At 39.8% G+C, this 20786-nt stretch overlaps 1 protein-coding gene across 3 annotated transcripts in view; it reads left to right on the plus strand.

Annotated features, from left to right (window-relative positions):
• The window catches only part of TFCP2 (transcription factor CP2), a 67149-nt gene that overhangs the window by 37264 nt on the left and 9099 nt on the right, over nucleotides 1-20786 (plus strand). For 2 of the 3 annotated variants that reach the window (XM_023556391.2, XM_003405779.4), the window contains exons 2-8: nucleotides 10392-10543; nucleotides 11086-11162; nucleotides 12608-12713; nucleotides 15012-15118; nucleotides 16146-16298; nucleotides 18054-18164; nucleotides 19393-19481. In XM_023556391.2, coding sequence (XP_023412159.1) covers nucleotides 10392-10543; nucleotides 11086-11162; nucleotides 12608-12713; nucleotides 15012-15118; nucleotides 16146-16298; nucleotides 18054-18164; nucleotides 19393-19481 — 795 coding nt within the window. The remainder of the gene's footprint in view (nucleotides 1-10391; nucleotides 10544-11085; nucleotides 11163-12607; nucleotides 12714-15011; nucleotides 15119-16145; nucleotides 16299-18053; nucleotides 18165-19392; nucleotides 19482-20786) is intronic. The other variant, XM_023556397.2, reaches the window with a different exon arrangement.

Genomic DNA, 20786 nt, shown 5'->3' on the forward strand with positions numbered 1-20786 from the left:
AAGAATAAAAGGCAACTACAGTAACTACTATATATTAGACAGTCCTGCAACAATAGTATTAACAAACAATAGTTTATGAATGGATCAAGAGATATGGGAGGTCGTAAGGGAACACACGCACTGTCTGCTACAGGTTTGGTGGTGAATATTTCTACATACGTGACTGTAGGTGGGGCTCATATAGAGCACACAAGGGTTTACAGTTAGGGAACCCTCTTAGACATAACCAAACACCTCACGGGATGAAGTTCCTAGGCTCAAAGACAAAGGACCATAGACTTGGGGGACATCCGTGTCAATTGGCACAACATAGTTCATAAAGACAGTGTTCTATATCCTACTTTGGTGAGTAGCATCTCGGGTCTTAAAAGCTTGCAGACGTCCATCTGAGATACAACTGTTGGTCTCTTCCCATCCAGAGCAAAGGAGAGTGAAGAAAACCAAAGACTGAAGGGAACGCTAGGTTCAAAGGACTAATGGATCACATGAACCACAGCCTAAATGATCTTGAGACCAGAAGAACTAGGTGGTGCACAGCTACCACTATCAATTGCTCTGATGGGGATCACAACAGAGGGTCCTGGACAGAGCAGGGGAGGAATATAGAACAAAAAATCAAATGCACAAAAAAGACCAGATTTACTAGGTTGACAGAGGCTGAAGAAACCTGTGAGACTATGGCCCTGAGACACCCTTCTGACCTGGAACTGAAGCCTTACCTGGGGATCACCTCTCCCCAAACAATAGACAAGTCCATAAGATAAACAGTGATACCCAAGAGGAATGTACTGCTTAGAATAATCAATTATATGAGATCAAAAGGGCAATATTTACCCAAAGGCAAAGATGAGAAGGCAGGAAAGGGTAGAAAATTAGGGCCAAAGGAACCCAGGTTAGAAATGCGAGAGTGCTTACACATTGTGGGGAATGAAACCAAGGTCGTGAAACACTTCATATACAAACTATCAAATGGGAAACTAATTTGCTCTGTAAACTTTCACCTAATGTGCGCGTCTGTGCGCACGTATGTACACACACACTCACACACAAAATGACAATGATGCTACTCTCTATGGGGACCTTATCTGTCATGTTTGTTGCTATATCTCAGGTACCTAAAATAGGGCCCAGAACATACTAGGTGCTCAAAGACTATTTGCTGAATAATTGGAAAAAAGATTTTGAAAGGATTTACTGACCCAGCATCATGCCGTCGTATTTGTGATGGGTATGCACAGACCTGAGCAAACTCCCTCACCCTTTGTGGTCATGTTTCAAGATGCTCACTGGACACCTATTGGCCTTGGTCATCCTAGACGACATAGAGATCAAACGTATTACTTTGTCTTACTAAGACATCAAAAAACCCCAAACCAGACCCTTTACAGTCGAATCAAATTCTGACTTATAGCAACCCTATAGGACAGAGTACAACGGCCCCACAGGGTTTCCAAGGCTGTAAATCTTTACGGGATTAGACTGCTGCATCTTACTCCCATGGAGTGACTGGTAGTTCCGAACCATGACCTTTTGGTTAGCAGCCAAGCACTTAACCGCTGTGCCACCATGGCTCCTTTATCTTTCGGTTAGCAGCCATATCACTTAATCACTTAACCACCGGGGTTCCTACTAAGACACAACACTTAAGTAATTCAGTTGACCGGTTATTCCCCCCATCCCACCCCCATTCTGATTTAATAGGCATGAGATATGGGAGGGAGTTTTAAAAGCTCCTCACGTGATTCTAATGTGCAGCCATGGTTGCGAACCCCTGCTATTTATATGCCTTCCATACAGACTTGACTTGAATGTAGTAATTTGATCTACAAGTAGAGCAGAAGATGACTTGAAAATGATTTTATTTCCAAATATGTTTTCTGACTTAAAAAGCAGATCCTGGATTGTAGCTTTTAAGACGGTCTTCATTATGAATGCTGAATGGTGGATTTAGGAGCATTCTTTCTTGCTTTGTAAAGGAGAGTTTAAAAAAGAGGGGGCCCAAGGGCACCCAATACGGATGAGTCTAAGGAAGAAATAGTCAATTTTCTGGCATGGGATGGGCAAGGGAGAAGAACCTCAAAGCTAGAGAGGTGGTGTGCAAAGTACCATCTATGTAACTATTTGTGTGAGTCCGTGTGTTTGTTTAGTTATTTATTAAAATTGATAATATCGCTGTTCTTAGTAGCTGAATTATAGTCTGATCTGGAATACTGGCCTTTTATTAGTTTTTTTGAATACCGATCAAGGGATGGTAAGTAAGCTTTAGTACAGAGTTCTAAGGGACGAGACTAGTGTGGTGTTTTTCAAACTGCAGGTTGTGGCCAAGATTTTAAAAAAATGAAATCAAATAGAAAATACCAAAATGCATTACATGTAGTGAGAATAAATAATTGTTTTGTGAAACTTGTTTCAGTTTTGTAGACACAAACGCATGTGTGTGTCCTGAGTCATAATGTAGAATGGATTTTTAATTTCAAGTAGTATTCAAAGAGGTTTGAAAGCCACAGGACTAAGAGCACATAATTGAGAAGATAAGGAAAAGAGATGGTTGTCCTATCATTCCTTTAATGAAGCCAGATTGATTATTACTTACATTTGTTTTCTCTCACATGCATTTTTTAAAATAATTTTTATTGTGCTTTAAGTGAAAGTCTACAAATCAAGTCAGCCTCCCACACAAAAACCCATATACAACTTGCTACACACTCCCAACTACTCTACCCCCAATGACAGCCCACTCTTTCCCTCCACCCTCTCTTTTCGTGTCCCTTTTGCCACCTTCCAACCCCTTCCACCCTCCCATCTCCCCTCCAGGCAGGAGATGCCAACATAGTCTCAAGTGTCCACCCTATCCAAGAAGCTCACTCCTCACCAGCATCCGTCTCCAACCCATTCTCCAGTCCAATCCATGTCTGAAGAGTTGGCTTCGGGAATGGTTCCTGTCCTGGGCCAACACAAGGTCTGGGGGCCATGACCACCAGGGTCCCTCCAGTCTCAGTCAGACCATCAAGTCTGGTCTTATGAGAATTTGGGGTCTGCATCCCACTGCTCTCCTGCTCCCTCGGGGGTTCTCTGTTGTGTTCCCTGTCAGGGCAGTCATTGGTTGTAGCCAGTCACCGTCTAGTTCTTCTGGTCTAAGGATGATGTAGTCTCTTGTTCTTGTGGCCCTTTCTGTCTCTTGGGCTGGTAATCACCTTGTATCCTTGGTGTTCTTCATTCTCCTTTGCTCCCAGTGGATTGAGACCAATTGATGCATCTTAGATGGCCGCTTGCTAGCATTTAAGACCCCAGACGCTACTCTTCAAAGTGGGATGCAGAATGTTTTGTTAATAGATTTTATTATGCCAATTGACTTAGATGTCCCCTGAAACCATGGTCCCCAGACCCCTGCCCCTGCTATGCTGGCCTTTGAAGCATTCAGTTTATTCAGGAAACTTCTTTGCTTTTGGTTTAGTCCAATTGTGCTGACCTCGCCTGTACTGTGTGCTGTCTTTCCCTTCACCTAAAGTAGTTCTTACTTACTATCTAATTAGTGAATACCCCTTTCCCACCCTTCCCCCCCATAACCACAAAAGAATGTTTTCTTCTCAGTTTAAACTATTTCTCAAGTTCTTACAATAGTGGTCTTATACAATATTTGTCCTTTTGTAACTAATTTCACTCAGCATAATGGCTTCCAAGTTTCTCCGTGTTATGAAATGTTTCACAGATTCCTCACTGTTCTTTATCGATGCGTAGTATTCCATTGTGTGAATATATCATAATTTATCCATTCGTCTGTTGATGGGCACCTTGGTTGCTTCCATGTTTTTCCTATTGTAAACAGTGCTGCAGTAAACATGGGTGTGCATATATCTGTTTGTATAAAGGCTCTTATTTCTCTAGGATATATTCCAAGGATTGGGATTCCTGGATTGTGCATGGTAGTTCTATTTCTAGCTTTTTAAGGAAGCGCCAAGTCGACTTCCAAAGTGGTTGTATCATTTGACATTCCCATCAGCAGTGTAGAAGTGTTCCAGTCTCTCCACAGCCTCTCCAATGTTTATTATTTTGTGTTTTTTGGATTAATGCCAGCCTTATCGGAGCGAGATGAAATCTCATTGTAGTTTTGATCTGCATTTCTCTAATGGCTAATGATCATGAACATTTCCTCATATATGTTAGCTACCTGAATGTCTTCTTTAGTGAAGTGTCTATCCATATCTTTTGCCCATTTTTTAATTGGGTTATTTGTCTTTTTGCAGTTGAGTTTTTGCAGTATCACGTAGATTTTAGAGATCAGGCGCTGATCAGAAATGTCATAGCTAAAAACTTTTTCCGTTTGTAGGTAGTCTTTTTACTCTTTTGGTGAAGTCTTTGGATGAGCAAAAGTGTTTGATTTTTAGGAGCTCCCAGTTATCTAGTTTTTCTTCTACGTTCTTTATAATGTTTTGTATACTGTTGATGCCATGTGTTAGGGCTCCTAACGTTGTCCCTATTTTTTCTTCCATGATCTTTATCGTTTTAGATTTTATATTTAGGTCTTTGATCCACTTTGAGTTAGTTTTTGTGCATGGAGTGAGGTATGGGTCTTGTTTCATTTTTTTGCGGATGGATATCCAGTTATGCCTGCACCATTTGTTAAAAAGACTGTCTTTTCCCCATTTAACTGTTTTGGGGCCACATGCATTTTTTTTAGTGTGTCTTTTGATTGCTTGTTGCAATTGCTTTTGCTTGCTTATTCTTTGGATCTGGTCATATTGCTCAAATTCTTTGTTACTGTTTCTTTACCTGAAAAGTGAAAACAAGTATATTTTATTAGTAATGTAGTTTAAGGTTTTATAGCATTAATGTGTTTGAAAAATAATACAAGTAAAGCCGAGTTGTCATACTGTATTCTGAGGTGTTCGTGTGTTTTGTTGTTTATTTTTCCTTAAGTACCATACAGTGGCTTTTGGAATGTACCTTTTGTTTTGCCTGTTTTGATTTTTTTTTTCAAACATAGCTGTTTGTCTTAGTTTTCTAGTGCTGCTATAATAGAAATACTACAAGTGGATGGCTTTAACAAAGAGAAATTTATTTTTTCACAGTAAAGTAGGCTGAAAGTCCAAATTCAGGGTGTTAGCTCCAGGAGAAGGCTTTCTCTGTCGGCCTTCTCATCAATCTTCCCCTGGACTAGGAGCTTCTCAGGCGCAGGGACCCCAGGTCCAAAGGATGCGCTCTGCTTCTGGTATTGTCTTCTTGGTGGTATGAGGTCTTCCTGTCTCTCTGCCCCCTTCTCTCTTTTTTGTCTCAAGAGATTGCCTGAAGACAGAATCCAATCTTGTAGGTCAAGTCCTGCCTTGCTAACACAACTGCAGCCCATCCTCCCTCATTAACATCCTGGAGGCAGGATTCATAACATACAGGAAAATCCCACAATACTGGGAGTCATGGCCCAGCCAAATTGATACACACATTTGGGAGGTGGGGGGGAGACATAATTCAATCCATGACACTATTCTAAGTAAGAATGATTTAATATCTTCATTTAAATATTTACCATTACTATTAAGTTTTACTGTAGAGCAAAGAATTCTTTAGAAGCCTTGGAATGGGGGACTATTTCATTATCTGTTATTGTTCAAGGAACTACCTACCCCCAAAACATAGTGGGTTAAAACAATAGTTTATTACTTCTCATGAACCTGCAGGTTGACAGTGCAATTCTGCTTCATGTGGGGTCAGCTGAGGCTGCAGTCATCTGGGGGCCTGGACTGGAATGGCCTAGATGGCTCGCTCACATGTCCAGTGCTGGGTTTGGCTAGAACACTGGGCTCAGGGCCTTTCTCTCTCCACTTAGCTACTCCATGTGGTCGCTCTAGCAGGGTACTTACCTGGTTATTCAGGGTTCCCCAAAATCCAGAAATAGAAAACGCCAATCCTTCTTAAAGATTAGTTCCTCGGCCAGAACTGGTACACTGCTACATCGTTCACATTCTCTTTGCTAAAACAAATCTCAGGGCTAGGCCAGACTCAGTGTATGGCAAGTGGCTGAGAAAGGGTGTAAATATGAGAAGATGCTTGCTGGTCATTCGAGGCCACCTTTGGAGGTAGTACCGTAGGGACATTTAGCAGCTGAGCCATGAAACCTCGTGCAGTTTTTTTTGAAACGTAAGGTTTATTCCAAGCAGTTATTCTGTATGCATGCAGGGAGACCATTCTGATTCAAAAAAACAAAACAAATGGCTTGAAGTAGGCTAGTTACAGTGAAGTTTATAAAGAGAAGAATAGAGGATCAGTCATTGGATAATCTTAACATGAGTGGTTGAACCTGCCCTCCCCCTTTTAATGAGATCAACTGATACTGTTACAAGGTGGGTCTCTGGCCCTCCACCCACCTGCAGCCATGATACTTTTTTTTTCTTAATTGTACTTTAGATGAAGGGTTACAGAACAAACTAACTTCTCATTAACCCATTAGTGACATACTGTTTTTATGACATTGGTTAACAACCCCATGACATGTCAACACTTTCGCTTATTGACCTTGGGCTCTCTATTACCACCTTTGCTGTCCCGCCCTGCCTTCTACTCTTTGCCCCTGGGCTGGTGTGCCACTTTAGTCTTGTTTTGTTTTATGGGCCTGTCTAATCTTTGGATGAAGGGTGAGCCTCAGGAGTGACTTCATTACTGAGCTAAAAGGGTGTCTGGAGGCCATACTCTCAGGGTTTCTCCAGTCTCTGTCAGGCCAGTAAGTCTGGTCTTTTTCTTGTGAGTTAGAATTTTGTTCTACATTTTTCTCCAGCTTTTTCTGGGACCCCCTATTGGGATCCCTGTCTGAGCAGTCAGTGGTGGTAGCCGGGCACCATCCAGTTGTGCTGGCCTCAGTTTGCTGGAGGCCGTGGTAGTTGTGCTTCATTAGTCCTTTGGACTAATCTTTCCCTTTTATCTTTAGTTTTCTTCATTCTCCCTTGCCCCTGAAGGGGTGAGACCAGTGGAGTGTCTTAGATGGCCACTCACAGGCTTTTAAGACCCCAGACACTACTCACCAAAGTAGAATGTAGAACGTTTTCTTTATAAATTATGTTACACCATCCCACTTTGGAAAGTGGTGTCTGGGGTCTTAAACACTAGCAAGCGGCCATCTAAGATGCATCACTTGGTCTCAACCCACCTGGATCAAAGGAGAATGAAGAACACCAAGGACACAAGGTAATTACGAGCCCAACAGATAAAAAGGGCTACATCAGCCTGAGACCAAAAGAGCTAGATGGTGCCCGGCTACAACTGATGACTGCCCTGACAGGGAACACAACAGAGAACCCCTGAGGGAGCAGGAGAGCAGTGGGATGCAGACCTCAAGTTCTCGTTAAAAGACCAGACTTAATGGTCTTACTGAGACTAGAAGGACCTTGGTGGTCACGGCCCCCAGACCTTGTGTTGGCCCAGGACAGGAACCATTCCTGAAGCCAACTCTTCAGACAGGGATTGAACTGGACAATGGGATGGAGAGGGATGCTGGTGAGGAGTGAGCTTCTTGGATCAGGTTGACACTTGAGACTATGTTGCCATCTCCTCCCTGGAGGGGAGATGAGAGGGTAGAGTGGGTTAGAAGCTGGCGAAATGGACACGAAAAGAGAAAGTGGAGGGAAGGAGCGGGCTGTCCCATTAGTGGGAGAGCAACTGGGAGTATGTAGCAAGGTGTATATAAGTTTTTGTGTGAGAGACTGACTTGATTTGTAAACTTTCACTTAAACCACAATAAAAAAAAAAAAAAATTATGTTATGCCAGTTGAGCTAGATGTTATCTGAGACCATGGTCCCCACATCCCTCAACCCAGCAATTCAGTCCCTCAGGGAGTTTGGATATGTCTGTGGAGCTTCCATGACCTTGCCATGGTCAAGTGGTGCTGGCTTCACCAGTTTTGTGTACTTACTGTCTTACCCTTCACCAAAGCTACCACTTACCTAGTGTTTTTCCACCCCCACCCTCTCCCCTCCCTTGTAACCATCAAAGATTGTTTCTTTTTGTGTGTAAACCTTTTCATGAATTTTTATACTAGTCGTCTCATACAATATTTGCCCTTTTGTTTTTGACTTATTTCGCTCAACATGATGCCCTCCAGATTCATCCATGTTGCTCATGCAATTTTTTTTTTAATAACTTTTATTAAGCTTCAAGTGAACGTTTACAAATCCAATCAGTCTGTCACATATAAGTTTACATACATCTTACTCTGTGCTCCCACTTGGACTTCCCCTATTGAGTCAGCCCTTTCAGTCTCTCCTTTCGTGACAATTTTGCCAGCTTCCCTCTCTCTCTATCCTCCCATCCCCCCTCCAGACAAGAGTTGCCAACACACTCTCAAGTGTCCACCTGATATAATCAGCTCACTCTTCATCAGCATCTCTCTCCCACCCACTGACCAGTCCCTTTCATGTCTGATGAGTTGTCTTCGGGGATGGTTCCTGTCCTGTGCCAACAGAAGGTCTGGGGAGTATGGCCGCCGGGATTCCTCTAGTCTCAGTCAGACCATGAAGTATGGTCTTTTTATGAGAATTTGGGGTCTGCATCCCACTGATCTCCTGTTCCCTCAGGAGTTCTCTGTTGTGCTCCCTGTCAGGGCAGTCATCGATTGTGGCCGGGCACCAACTAGTTCTTCTGGTCTCAGGATGATGTAGGTCTCTGGTTCATGTGGCCCTTTCTGTCTCTTGGGCTCTTAGTTGTCGTGTGACCTTGGTGTTCTTCATTTTCCTTTGCTCCAGGTGGGTTGAGACCAATTGATGCATCTTAGATGGCCGCTTGTTAGCATTTAAGACCCCAGACGCCACATTTCAAAGTGGGATGCAGAATGTTTTCATAATAGAATTATTTTGCCAATTGACTTAGAAGTCCCCTCAAACCATGTTCCCCAGACCCCCGCCCCTGCTCCGCTGACCTTTGAAGCATTCATTTTATCCCGGAAACTTCTTTGCTTTTGGTCCAGTCCAATTGAGCTGACCTTCTATGTATTGAGTGTTGTCTTTCCCTTCACCCAAAGCGGTTCTTATCTACTGATTAATCAATAAAAAACCCCTCCCTCCCTCCCTCCCTCCCCCCTTCGTAACCACAAAAGTATGTGTTCTTCTTAGTTTTTACTATTTCTCAAGATCTTATAATAGTGGTCTTACACAATATTTGTCCTTTTGCCTCTGACTAATTTCGCTCAGCATAATGCCTTCCAGGTTCCTCCATGTTATGAAATGTTTCACAGATTTGTCACTGTTCTTTATCGATGCGTAGTATTCCATTGTGTGAATATACCACAGTTTATTTACCCACTCATCCGTTGATGGACACCTTGGTTGCTTCCAGCTTTTTGCTATTGTAAACGGAGCTGCAATAAACATGGGTGTGCATATATCTGTTTGTGTGAAGGCTCTTGTTTCTCTAGGGTATATTCCGAGGAGTGGGATTTCTGGGTTGTATGGTAGTTCTATTTCTAACTGTTTAAGATAACGCCAGATAGATTTCCAAAGTGGTTATACCATTTTACATTCCCACCAGCAGTGTATAAGAGTTCCAATCTCTGCGCAGCCTCTCCAACATTTATTATTTTGTGTTTTTTGGATTAATGCCAGCCTTGCTGGTGTGAGATGGAATCTCATCGTAGTTTTAATTTGCATTTCTCTAATGGCTAATGCTCATGCAATTTTTATAGTATATAAAATTTAAGGATACATTTGGATTTTTGATGTCCCTGGGTGTGAATGCACTCAGCTGCTAGCTGAAAGTTTGGCAGTTAGAGTCCACCCAGGAATGCCTCAGCAGAAAGGCCTGGCCATCTGCAAAAATGCAGTCATTGAAAACCCTATGGAGTACAGTTCTACTCTGACACAAATGGGGTCACCATGAGTCGGATTTGATTCCACAGCAACTGTTAGTTTCTAACTTCCTTTGATTCTATGGACATCTGCCTACTTGCCTCTCTTACTCAAAGTAGAGCTTATCAAACCTCCCCTCTCCCTTCTCAAGTCACTTTCTGGTAGGCCTGAAGGGAGAAGTTTAAACCATAGTTGTAAACTAGTAGAGACCATTCAGAGGGCTGCATTTCTCAAGAGGTTAATTTATACCTCAGGGGACCTTAAGACTGAGCAGCTCTTCATGGAATCCCAGTTTCATACAGGAAAGAACCCCTGCCTATGATTCCTAGAAGCATTCTCTTTGGACACTTAAATTGGTCTTGGCAGTGAACATCTGCCATCACCCAGGTTGGTGTGGTGGGGGGGGGGTGGATATCATAGCAGGTAATCTGAACTGAATGGTCTTGATGAATTTCCACCAAAGTGAGTTATTTCAAAACGAATTGCAGTTAAATTGTTTTAACAGTAAATCTGCTCTTGCATCATTATCAGATGTAAATGTAAGTCATTTCTTTTTTTTATTTCAGTGATGTCCTCGCGTTGCCCATTTTTAAACAAGAAGAATCCAGTTTGCCTCCTGATAATGAGAATAAAATCCTACCTTTTCAGTATGTGCTTTGTGCTGCCACCTCGCCAGCAGTGAAGCTCCATGATGAAACACTGACGTATCTCAATCAAGGTTAGATGCTTCCTATTCATTAGTAGTATTACAGACGGCTGGATTCATGACATTTTATTAGGTACACTTGTATGTACACTCATCTTGTCTAGTGTGGTCTAGAAAGCCTTACTAGAAGCGTTACTTTAGAGATTTGAGTTTTAATGTCATATTTGTTATGCACTACTGACTTCTTTTGTCTACCTGCCCATTTTTAGTTTCCATTCTATTTCTAATCCATGTTCTCTAGACACCCCCATTGATTATTTTCTGAGAGGTATTACCCTACCTAGCTCTGTTATTTACCAGTTGTGTGGCCTTGGACAAGTTGCTTAAACTCTTTACATTTCAATTTCTTTATCTGTAAAATGGGATTGATAATACCATAGATAATGTATGGAAGCACTTAGCACAGTGCCTAGCATATAGGCTTATAGTTATTGATGTTACTAATACTAGTTAGTGTTATGCACTTATATATTCAGATAATTGAAATTTATTCTTTCTGAATCTTGCAGAGTTAACTTGTGATGACTGTGATATGTAATTACTTTTTCTTCTAGGACAGTCTTATGAAATTCGAATGCTAGACAATAGGAAACTTGGAGAACTTCCAGAAATTAATGGCAAGTTGGTGAAGGTAAAAGAAAATGAATAAACCATTCCTCTGCACAATATGCTTTTATTGACCCTTTTTTGGATATTTTGAATAATATTCTTTTGCTTCCATAGAGAACTTGATTGAAATCTCTTACTTGCCATAGTTCGCTGGCAGACTGGTAAACTGACGTGTTAATTCCTTGGGGTCAGAGCGGGCCCCTGTATTCACATGGATTTTTCGGAGCTGCACAAACCGAAGATTACCCTTCTGTGTCTAGGGTAGCCTCCTGGCTCAGCAAAATTCTGTTTTAGAGAAGCTCTAGTGTCTTTTTGGATACTTGGTCTAGTAGCAAGGAAAACAGACGCTGCTGTTGATGAATAGCAGTTCTCTTAGTCTAGACTGACGGTAACGACTTTGAGAATTCATAGCACAGTTGGGAAAGAGGAGTCTTTTTAGCAGCCGTGAAAGGTGGCAGGAGGGATTAATAGACACCTCCACAAAGTAAGAGTAACAAAAGGAAAGTTGATGGAAACATCAGTGTTTACAGGTTATATGGTGGGTTAGCAAGTGGGGGATTTAGTGAGTTTTTCATTTGCATCTGAAGAGTTTCTTTAACTATTACAAGATAACAGTAGAAGCATGTAGAAATGCTTCTCATAGGAGTCCTTTATGCCTGGTTACCATCAGGAATGATGTTTTGGCCAAGTCTTACACATTGTAACAGCTAAATATAAAGATTATATCTAAAAAATTATAAAAAATTTACACCGAAATAGAGCTTGGTGTGGCATGGGTTTTAGAGTGGAACAAGTCTTAAGAAAAATAATTTTAGATTTCGTCTAGAAACCAATTAGGAGTGACTCCTGGTTTTCTTTTGTCAGCACCGATTTTCAAGGGATCCTATTATAATTTGACTTTGTTGCTTCTTTTTTATAATGCCCTTTATTGCAGTGTACAAAAAATAATTTTTGAGGGGTAATTAGAATGATAAATGAAATTGTGATATAAACCAGAAAATATAAATACATTAGAGCAGAGTTTCCCTTGCTGCATTTCAGAGACCACCGTTCATTTTTGACCAAAAATAAAAATGATAGAGGGCTTCAAGTTTGAATAAACTTAAGAAATGTTGCATACAGTAGACTCCTCTCCATTATCACATGTGCCTTATCACATTAAAGGCTCTGAGAAGTTCCACAGAAAAGAAACCAATCCAACCTTTTCCAAAACTATTTGGAAAATGACCTACTTTTTCTGTGGTACATCTTGCAAATACAGTGAATATCTAGTGAGCATTTTTTTTAAATGTGGTAAAAATACATATAACGTTTTCCAGTTCATCGATTTAATTCAGTGACGTTAATTACGTTCATCATGTTGTGCCACCATTACCGCTGTCCTTTTCCACATTATGCTACCACCATTAGAAGCTCAGTGCTCCCTAAGCTAGGACTTATTTCACTCACTTTGTTGCTTCTTTTTAGAGTATATTCCGTGTAGTGTTCCATGACAGACGGCTACAATACACTGAGCATCAGCAGCTGGAGGGCTGGAGGTGGAACCGACCTGGAGATAGAATTCTTGACATAGGTGAGCTAAGAGAATCTGTTGCTGAGGAAATGCCTGAACTATGGACTGAGAGTTGGTTTTCTTACTTGCCGTGTACTTGATTCAGTGCTTCAGCAGCTCAATTAGCGTGAATCTGGGAGTGATTACTGACTAAGCATAAAAAACTACTTGTAAGATGATACCACAATTGAAGTTGGAATTGTAAACTCTTCATTTCCATAGCAGTTGCAACCATTACTTCAGGGTTATGTTTTGTTTTGAATAGTGTGTAAAAGAGAGCAGGTTTTCTCCCAATATATTGCAAGTTCCTTTATTTTACTAATACTTGAGGGCCAGATTAATGATATGTCTTACTAAAGTGGGAGACCTGTGACTAGAATCTACATCTTTTGGTTTGTAGTTGAGGTTTTTTTCTGCTTTGCTACATAGAGTAGAACTTGTTTTTCCTAAATCATACAGCATGAGGGAAAGATCTTCACAAACAAACACAGTCTCTTCGTGAACGTACTTTTAATGCTGGCATCTGTGTACAATACTCCAGAGTTATTATCTCCTATTGGCAAACATATTTGTTAAGCAAATCTAAGTAAGCACTGCTAGTATTACCTTAAAAAAAAAAAAAGTAGTTCTCATATACCCATTGCTGTCAAGTCAGTTCTGTTTCATAGTGACCCTATAGGATGAAGTAGAACTGCCCCATAGGGTTTTGAAGGCTATAATCTTTATGGAAGCAGACTGCCACATCTTTCTCCCACAGAGAGGCTGGTGGGTTCGAACCACCTACATTTTAGTTAGCAGCTGAGCACTTAACCACCGTGTCACCGTTACTGCAATTTCATGAGTTAGAGCCACCTGCCTCAAACAGCCAATCCTTGAGACAGGGGTGAGGTGGGTAGCAAGAACTTCATTAGATATACTGGTATATGGAGACAGAGGGGAATCATCTCCTCCTAAAGTCGTCTGTCTCTCTGAACTACAGGTCAGCTCTGGTTTTTAAGGGAAAAGGGGCCATAAGTTTTAGGGACTTGTGGAATGTGCACTCTCTTTCTTCTGTTTGGTTTCTGTAGTCGTATCTCAAACATGTTCTCTTGCCATTATCCCATAGGCTTGGGGGTGGCTGGCACCATCCTTCATCTCATTTGACAGGCTTAGATCAATATCACTTGTTTTCCCCAGTCCTAGAGGAAACATTGGTTAACACTTAACCTTTTGGGGGAGCTAAGATCAGGATCTTCCATGGAGACAGGGATGGGCTAGGGGAGGGAAAGAAGAAAGAAGGAAAAAAAATTGTCTCAGGTACTGTTCAAGATCTGGTTGAGCAGCCTGTTTCTCCACTAGGGCTCCTTCATTCCCATATAGATATTCTGATATGCATTTGATAGATTGGATGAAACCAACACAGCTAACACTGTGGAGTGGGATCCACTTAATGCTTTCGTGTTTGAGTCATTGATAACAAATAGTGGTATAGTTATAGCGCAATATGATAGTGAAGAATATCAGCTTGGCCTTATTTCCCCAGTTTGAATATTAATGGCAGTCAGGGAATAACATTTCAATATCTGCCATGTGAAATGGAGAGCAGAATTCTGCTAAAGTCCGTTAATTTTTGTTTCCCTCTTCAGTATAAGCTTCATCTCTCTGTTATAGGATTATTTGGTGACTTGATAAGTAACATGAATCTTTGTGATAAATTTTGCTCACTTCTGTTCTTGATACGGAGCCCCAGTGGTGTAGTGGTTAAGTGTTTGGCTTAAAAATCAGCAGTTAGAATCCATCAGCTGCTCCTTAGAAACCCTATGGGGCAGTTCTGCTTTGTCCTGTAGGATCACTATGAGTCAGATCAACTCGACAGCAGTGGGTTTGGTTTTTGGGTTTTATCCTTGATATAGTACTTCCTGTTGTTTTATTTTTGGGGGGGGGGACTCTCTGCTTCTCCTTTCTACAGTAACCCTTTTAATGTGCTTCTAGCAGTAATGCTAATTTTAGGAGTGTAAGTGATGCAGATTATAAATTATAGCTTTTATGTCACTAGGGCTAGTGTGTAGACTTAGTCTTTAAGCAGAATTTTGACAAATTAAAAAGAAACTGCTTTTAATTGCCTTATTTAAAAAACTTTTTAAAGTAGAAAAAAGATATTCAGGAGGAAAGTACTTAGGTCGGTTTTAGCTCTAATCAGAACCTTCTTTTATTGGCAAAAAAAGAAGTTTAGGGCGTGATACACAAGAATCTTTTATTGCTGGGGACCAGGAAATAAATGCTTTCTTATAATGCCAGTAGCCCATAGCATTGGTCAGTGATTACTGTTTTGTTTCTCAGATATCCCAATGTCTGTGGGTATAATCGATCCTAGGGCTAACCCAACTCAGCTAAATACAGTGGAGTTCCTATGGGACCCTGCAAAGAGGACATCTGTGTTTATTCAGGTAAGGCATCGCAGATGTGGTTCCAGTTATAAAGAGCATCTCTTACTACAGCTTGTTTCTTAAAGGGTAAAACATCTTGGTTATGAAATCTTCACAGGGCATCACCCTAACTGTCAAGTCCAGACACCTCAACGTGTATCTAAGAGCAGTGAGGAGTTCTGAATTGCTCTTCCAGTTACCCTAGTTTATTTATTCATCTGTCTCAAAAGTGCTTGCTAATGGCTATATCATATTTCATCCTTTGGATGTACCATAACTTACCTAACAATTATTTACCATTTAGATTGTTCTAATTTTTCATTATTATCAGTAAAATTATTTTGAGTCTTTATACTTAAATTTTTATTTGCATATCTGATCATGTCCTTTGGGTAGATTACTTGAAAATCCTTATTTATAATCAGGATAACTGCCAGTTTATTGTTTACCATGAGACATTGTGTTAAGAAAACACTTTCTACACATGATTTTTAATCTAATACTTTCAACAATAACCCTGTGGAGTAGAGGCTTATAAAGGTTGAGTAACTTACCCAGGCTAGTAAGTGGTCAGTCAACCAAGGTTCCACTGTTAGGATTCACCAAGGTCTTAGACTTTATGCAGTAGCCATGCAATCCTTTTCTCCCCCTATGGCCTGTGAGCTCATATTTAGAGTTTTCCCAGCACGAATGGTGCCTCCTCTTTTGAACATCTACCTGGAAGTCCAGGAAACGTTTACTATCAGAAATTATTTCTCTTTTATGTTAACTCTTCTGTTCCCTGAACCAGTTGATGTATTTAGCTCCCCACAGGAGCTTATGTTGGCATCATATCTGTACATTTACTTTGTTTGAATTTGTAAATCTTTTAGGTTTTTCTTATTTCCTTCATCAGACTGTGAGTTCTTCAAGATCAAAAAGACAAAGTGTTTCTGTAGCTGTTCATAAAACCTATTAAAGGTTTTGCTCTTAGTAGTTCTCAAAAAATGTTGCTGGCTGGTTTGGCTGGCTGGCTAGCATTACTGAAGCCATTCTGTATTCTTTCCAGGTACATTGTATTAGCACAGAGTTCACTATGAGGAAACATGGTGGAGAAAAGGGAGTGCCATTCCGAGTACAAATTGACACCTTCAAGGAGAACGAGAATGGGGAATATACTGAGCACTTACACTCAGCCAGCTGCCAGATCAAAGTCTTCAAGGTATTCTTGGGCATTGTGCTGGCTCTCAGATCCTTTTTCCTCATCTATTTTAACATTAATCACCAAGTCAGAGAGTTGACTTGTCTTTTTTCAAAAACTCTGACAGCTCAGTCTAAACTAGAGTTATTCAACTAATGGCTGAGATGCCTGATAATGAAATTTATGTGGGGATGGTGTAGGAAAAAGGGAACTTGGGGTCAGAAACAGAAACAGATGCTTCATGAAAGCTTTTAGAGCCTGTTGAAGTCACCAAAAAACCCCCAAACCCCATTACCATTGAGTCGATGCCAACTTACAGCGACCATATAGGGCAGAGTAGAACTGCCCCGTAGAATTTTCCAAGGAGCGCCTAGTGGATCCGAACTGCCGACCTTTTGGTTAGCAGCTATAGCACGTAACCACTACACCACCAGGGTTCCCCTTGAAGTCACAGGGACTTGTAGAAGCCCATAAAAATTAGAAAAGTTGACAATTTGATTCTCTTCCCTTATTTGGGTCTTTATTTTTATCATGTGTGATAAATATGTTCTCTTTGCAAAAGATTCAGTAATACAGAAGTGTTCATAGCATAATACCCAAGTTTCCTTTTACCACTCCCTCTTCCCTAAATCAGCATCCCCTCCCCAGAGGTAACTGCTGTCATAATTAGGTATGTGTCCTTTTAGTCCCTTTACTATGCTTTACATAGATATGTACATAGGCATATATTTTTTTCTTTGAAGCAAATAGAATTATATTGTATAAATTGTTTCGAGGCTTGGTTTTTTTTTAGTTAACCATGCACTTCAGGAGGAACCCTGGTGGCACAGTGGTTAAACACTCGGCTGGTAACCAAAAGGTCTGCAGTTCAAACCCACCAGCCACTCCATGGGAGAAAGATCTGGCAGTCTGCTTCTATAAAGATTTACAGCCTTGGAAACCCTATGGGGAAGTTCTACTCTGTCCTATAGGGTTGCTTTGAGTAGGAATCGGTTTGACAGCAATGGGTTTGGTTTTGGTTTGGATGTACTTCAGAGATCTTCCCATAGATCTATTGATAAGTCTATAGACAGTCACTGTAGGTCTGTCTCTTTCTTTTTTAACTCCATCAAGTATTTAAATTTTCTTTTTCAGACTTACATGCAGTGATACAATCAGCATCCTTGTATATAAACCTTTGTTTCATATGTGGATATTTAAGTTTTTAGAAGTAATGTTGCTGGGTCAAAAGTGAGTTCTTGAGGTGCCCGGCTACCATTAGTGACCACCCTGACAGGGAACACAACAGAGAGTCCCTGACGGAACAGGAAAAAAGTGTGGTGCAGAGCTCAAATTCACATAAAAAGACCAGACTTAATGGTCTGACTGAGACTGGAGGAACCCCAGGAGATGTGGCCCCCAGACACTCTGCTGACCCAGAACTAAAACCATTCCCGGAGCCAACTCTTCAGATAAAGATTAGACTGGACTCTAAAACATAGAATAATACTTGTGAAGAATGTGCTTTTTAATTCAAGTAACAAGACCAAATGGGCAGCTCCTGTCTGGAGGCAAGATGAGAAGGCAGAGAGGGATAGGAGCTAATCGAATGGACACAGGAAACCCGGGGTGGAAGTGGGGAGTGTGTTGTCATATAGGGATTACAACTAGGGTCACATAACAATATGTGTATAAGTTTTTGTATGAGAAATTAACTTGAGCTGTAAACTTTCACTTAAAGCACAATTTAAAAAAAATGAATTCTTGAGTTTAAGGCACACTTATTTCTCATTTCAGCCCAAAGGTGCAGACAGAAAGCAAAAAACAGACAGGGAGAAAATGGAGAAACGAACACCTCACGAAAAGGAGAAATATCAACCTTCCTATGAGACAACTATACTCACAGAGGTAAAAGGATTTCTTTTAGTGCCAATTTCAGCCGTTTTTGCCACTCCTACTCTTTTTTGATTGTTGTTTGCTTGCTATGTATTTTTTCCATCCTTCGAGTTTTAGTTTGTTTGTGTCTCTAAGTCTAAGGTCTATCTCTTTAGGCAGCATATAGATGGATCGTGTTTTTTTTATCCATTCTGCCACTCTCTGTCTTCTTATTGGTACATTTAGTCCATTTACATTCAGTGTAATTATGGATAGGTATGAGTTTAGTGCTGTCATTTTGATGTCTTTTTTTGTGTGTTGTTGAGAGTTTCTTTTTCCCACTTAATTTTATGTGCTGAGTCGTTTATATATTGTCTTTTCCTCTTATTCGTTGTCATTGATTTTGTTTCTGCTGAGTATTTTTTTCTTGTATTTTATTTTGATGAGTTGGATTGTTAGTTTCCTTTGTGGTTACCTTAGTATTTACCCCTATTCTTCTAAGTTTAAATATAAGTTTTATTTCTTTATATCGCTTTGTCTTCCTCTCCATATGAAAGATCTGTGACTACATTTCTTAGTCCCTCTTTATTGTTTTAATGTTGTCTTCTTTTACAAAATAACATCACTGTTGCCGTTTTGAGCGTTTTTTTATCTTGATTTATTTTTGTGATTTCCCTATATGGGTTGACATCTGATTGCTCTGTCTAGTGTTCTAGTCTTGGGTTGATACCTGATATTATTAATTTTCTAACCAAAGAACTCCTTTTAGTACTTCTTGTAGTTTTGGTTTGGTTTTTACGAATTCCCTAAACTTCTGTTTATCTGGAAATGTCCTAATTTCACCTTCATATTTGAGAAAGACAGTTTTGCTGGATATATGATTCTTGGCTGGCAACTTTTTTCCTTCAGTGCTTTATATAAGTCATCCCATTGCCTTCTTGCCTGCATAGTTTCTGCTGAGTAGTCCAAGTTCATTCTTATTGACTCTCCTTCGTAGGTGACTTTTCATTTATCCCTAGCTGCTCTTCAATTTCAGCCATTTTTCAAGGGTATATTATGATACTTTTCACTCTTAAAGGAAAAATCCATTATGTCCAGCCTAATCAAAACCTAATGGTCCTGGGCATATTTTCTCTTGCTTATTGGGGCCCTCATGAATTAAGATGGACTAATAAAGACGTGCTACTCAAGTAACAATGTTTTAGTGGGACCCTAGGGTCAAATGTGCTTTTTCAGTATCTGGGTTGTCCTTTGTTTATAGTGTTCGCCATGGCCTGAGATCACGTACGTCAATAATTCCCCATCACCTGGCTTCAACAGTTCCCATAGCAGTTTTTCTCTTGGGGAAGGGTAAGTCTGGGAAATGAAATTGGTTTGTGTCTGTCCCAAATATGTATTCTTTATCTTTCCATAAACAAGATCTTTCCAAATCAGTAAATACTTCCCTTTGGTCAATCTTTGGTAAATTCACATATTAACTGAAGTTTGGATTGTCTTCAAAGGAGACTGAAAGAGTTTTATGTAGCCCTTTTTCTCCTTTTTAAAAAAATTTCCATTAGAAAATAGCATTTTTGTTTGATTTTTAGTGATTTAAGGACTGAATTTTTAGCCTTTTTGGTTCTTCTTATTGCTGCTGATCTTGAGTTATTTCACTTCCTGATCATACTTTCAACAGAGAGTGGTCACTGGAAATTGGAAACACAGTTGTGCAAACACTAAAATTTATTCTGTTACTTGTTAAGAATGCTCCTGACATTTATTATGGGCCTTTGATAATTGGAGGGAGAAGTTTGAAGATGATGGCTAAAATGAAATTTTAGAATTATCTATGGGATATATTTAATCTTGCCTTATTGTCCTTTACCATCAGAGGTAATTGAAAGTTGGTACAGATGCCTTCTCCAGTTTAAAAAAAGGGTAGTTGTCTTATAGTTCTAGAACAGGCCATTTTGAAGCTTGAGATAGGCTACCAAATATGTGAGTATATTGTTTGGCTGTAGTGTTTGTTTTTAGATTTATTTAAGTTCTAAATTTAAAGGTATTTAAGGTAGCTTTAAAAAAAAAAATTTTTTTTTTTTTTTAATGTTCAAAATGGAACAATTCAGAATAAAAATATGTAGAAGTGGTAGGAGGCATAGATATAATTAGGGCCTTGAGCTAAGTTAATTACTGAATTTGAATTTTATAGCTAAGGGGAAAAAAAGAAGGAAAAAGATCTTTTTACTTATAGGCAATTTTAAATATTATGTAAAGGCTTAAGGGTTGTGTTTTTTTAAGTTTTCTCTTTTGTATGTACTTCATTATTAGGCTTTAATTTTTCTCCCATAAAAGAAGTAAGCATTAGGGAAGAGGAACAACCCATAAAGCAAAAGGGAGTATAAGGAAGAACCAAGTGTGTGGAGCTGGCCCTTGGATCATAAATTAAACAGCACTAATTTTTGAAGCTGCTTTAAAAATAATTATTAAGTGTTTTTTATTATAAAAGTGTATCATCCCATTGCATTGCGTAAATTTTCCTCCAATCTTTTTTCTTATGCATGTTTATATTGTATATTTATATATTTAATATAGTTGTAATATATTGGTATGCTTTTGTATCCTGATAGTTTATGTTCTAATAAATTTCCCATTATTCAATATTCTTTATGCCATAAT

This window comes from Loxodonta africana, chromosome 4 (assembly GCF_030014295.1).
Source record: "Loxodonta africana isolate mLoxAfr1 chromosome 4, mLoxAfr1.hap2, whole genome shotgun sequence".
Lineage (NCBI taxonomy): Eukaryota > Metazoa > Chordata > Mammalia > Proboscidea > Elephantidae > Loxodonta > Loxodonta africana.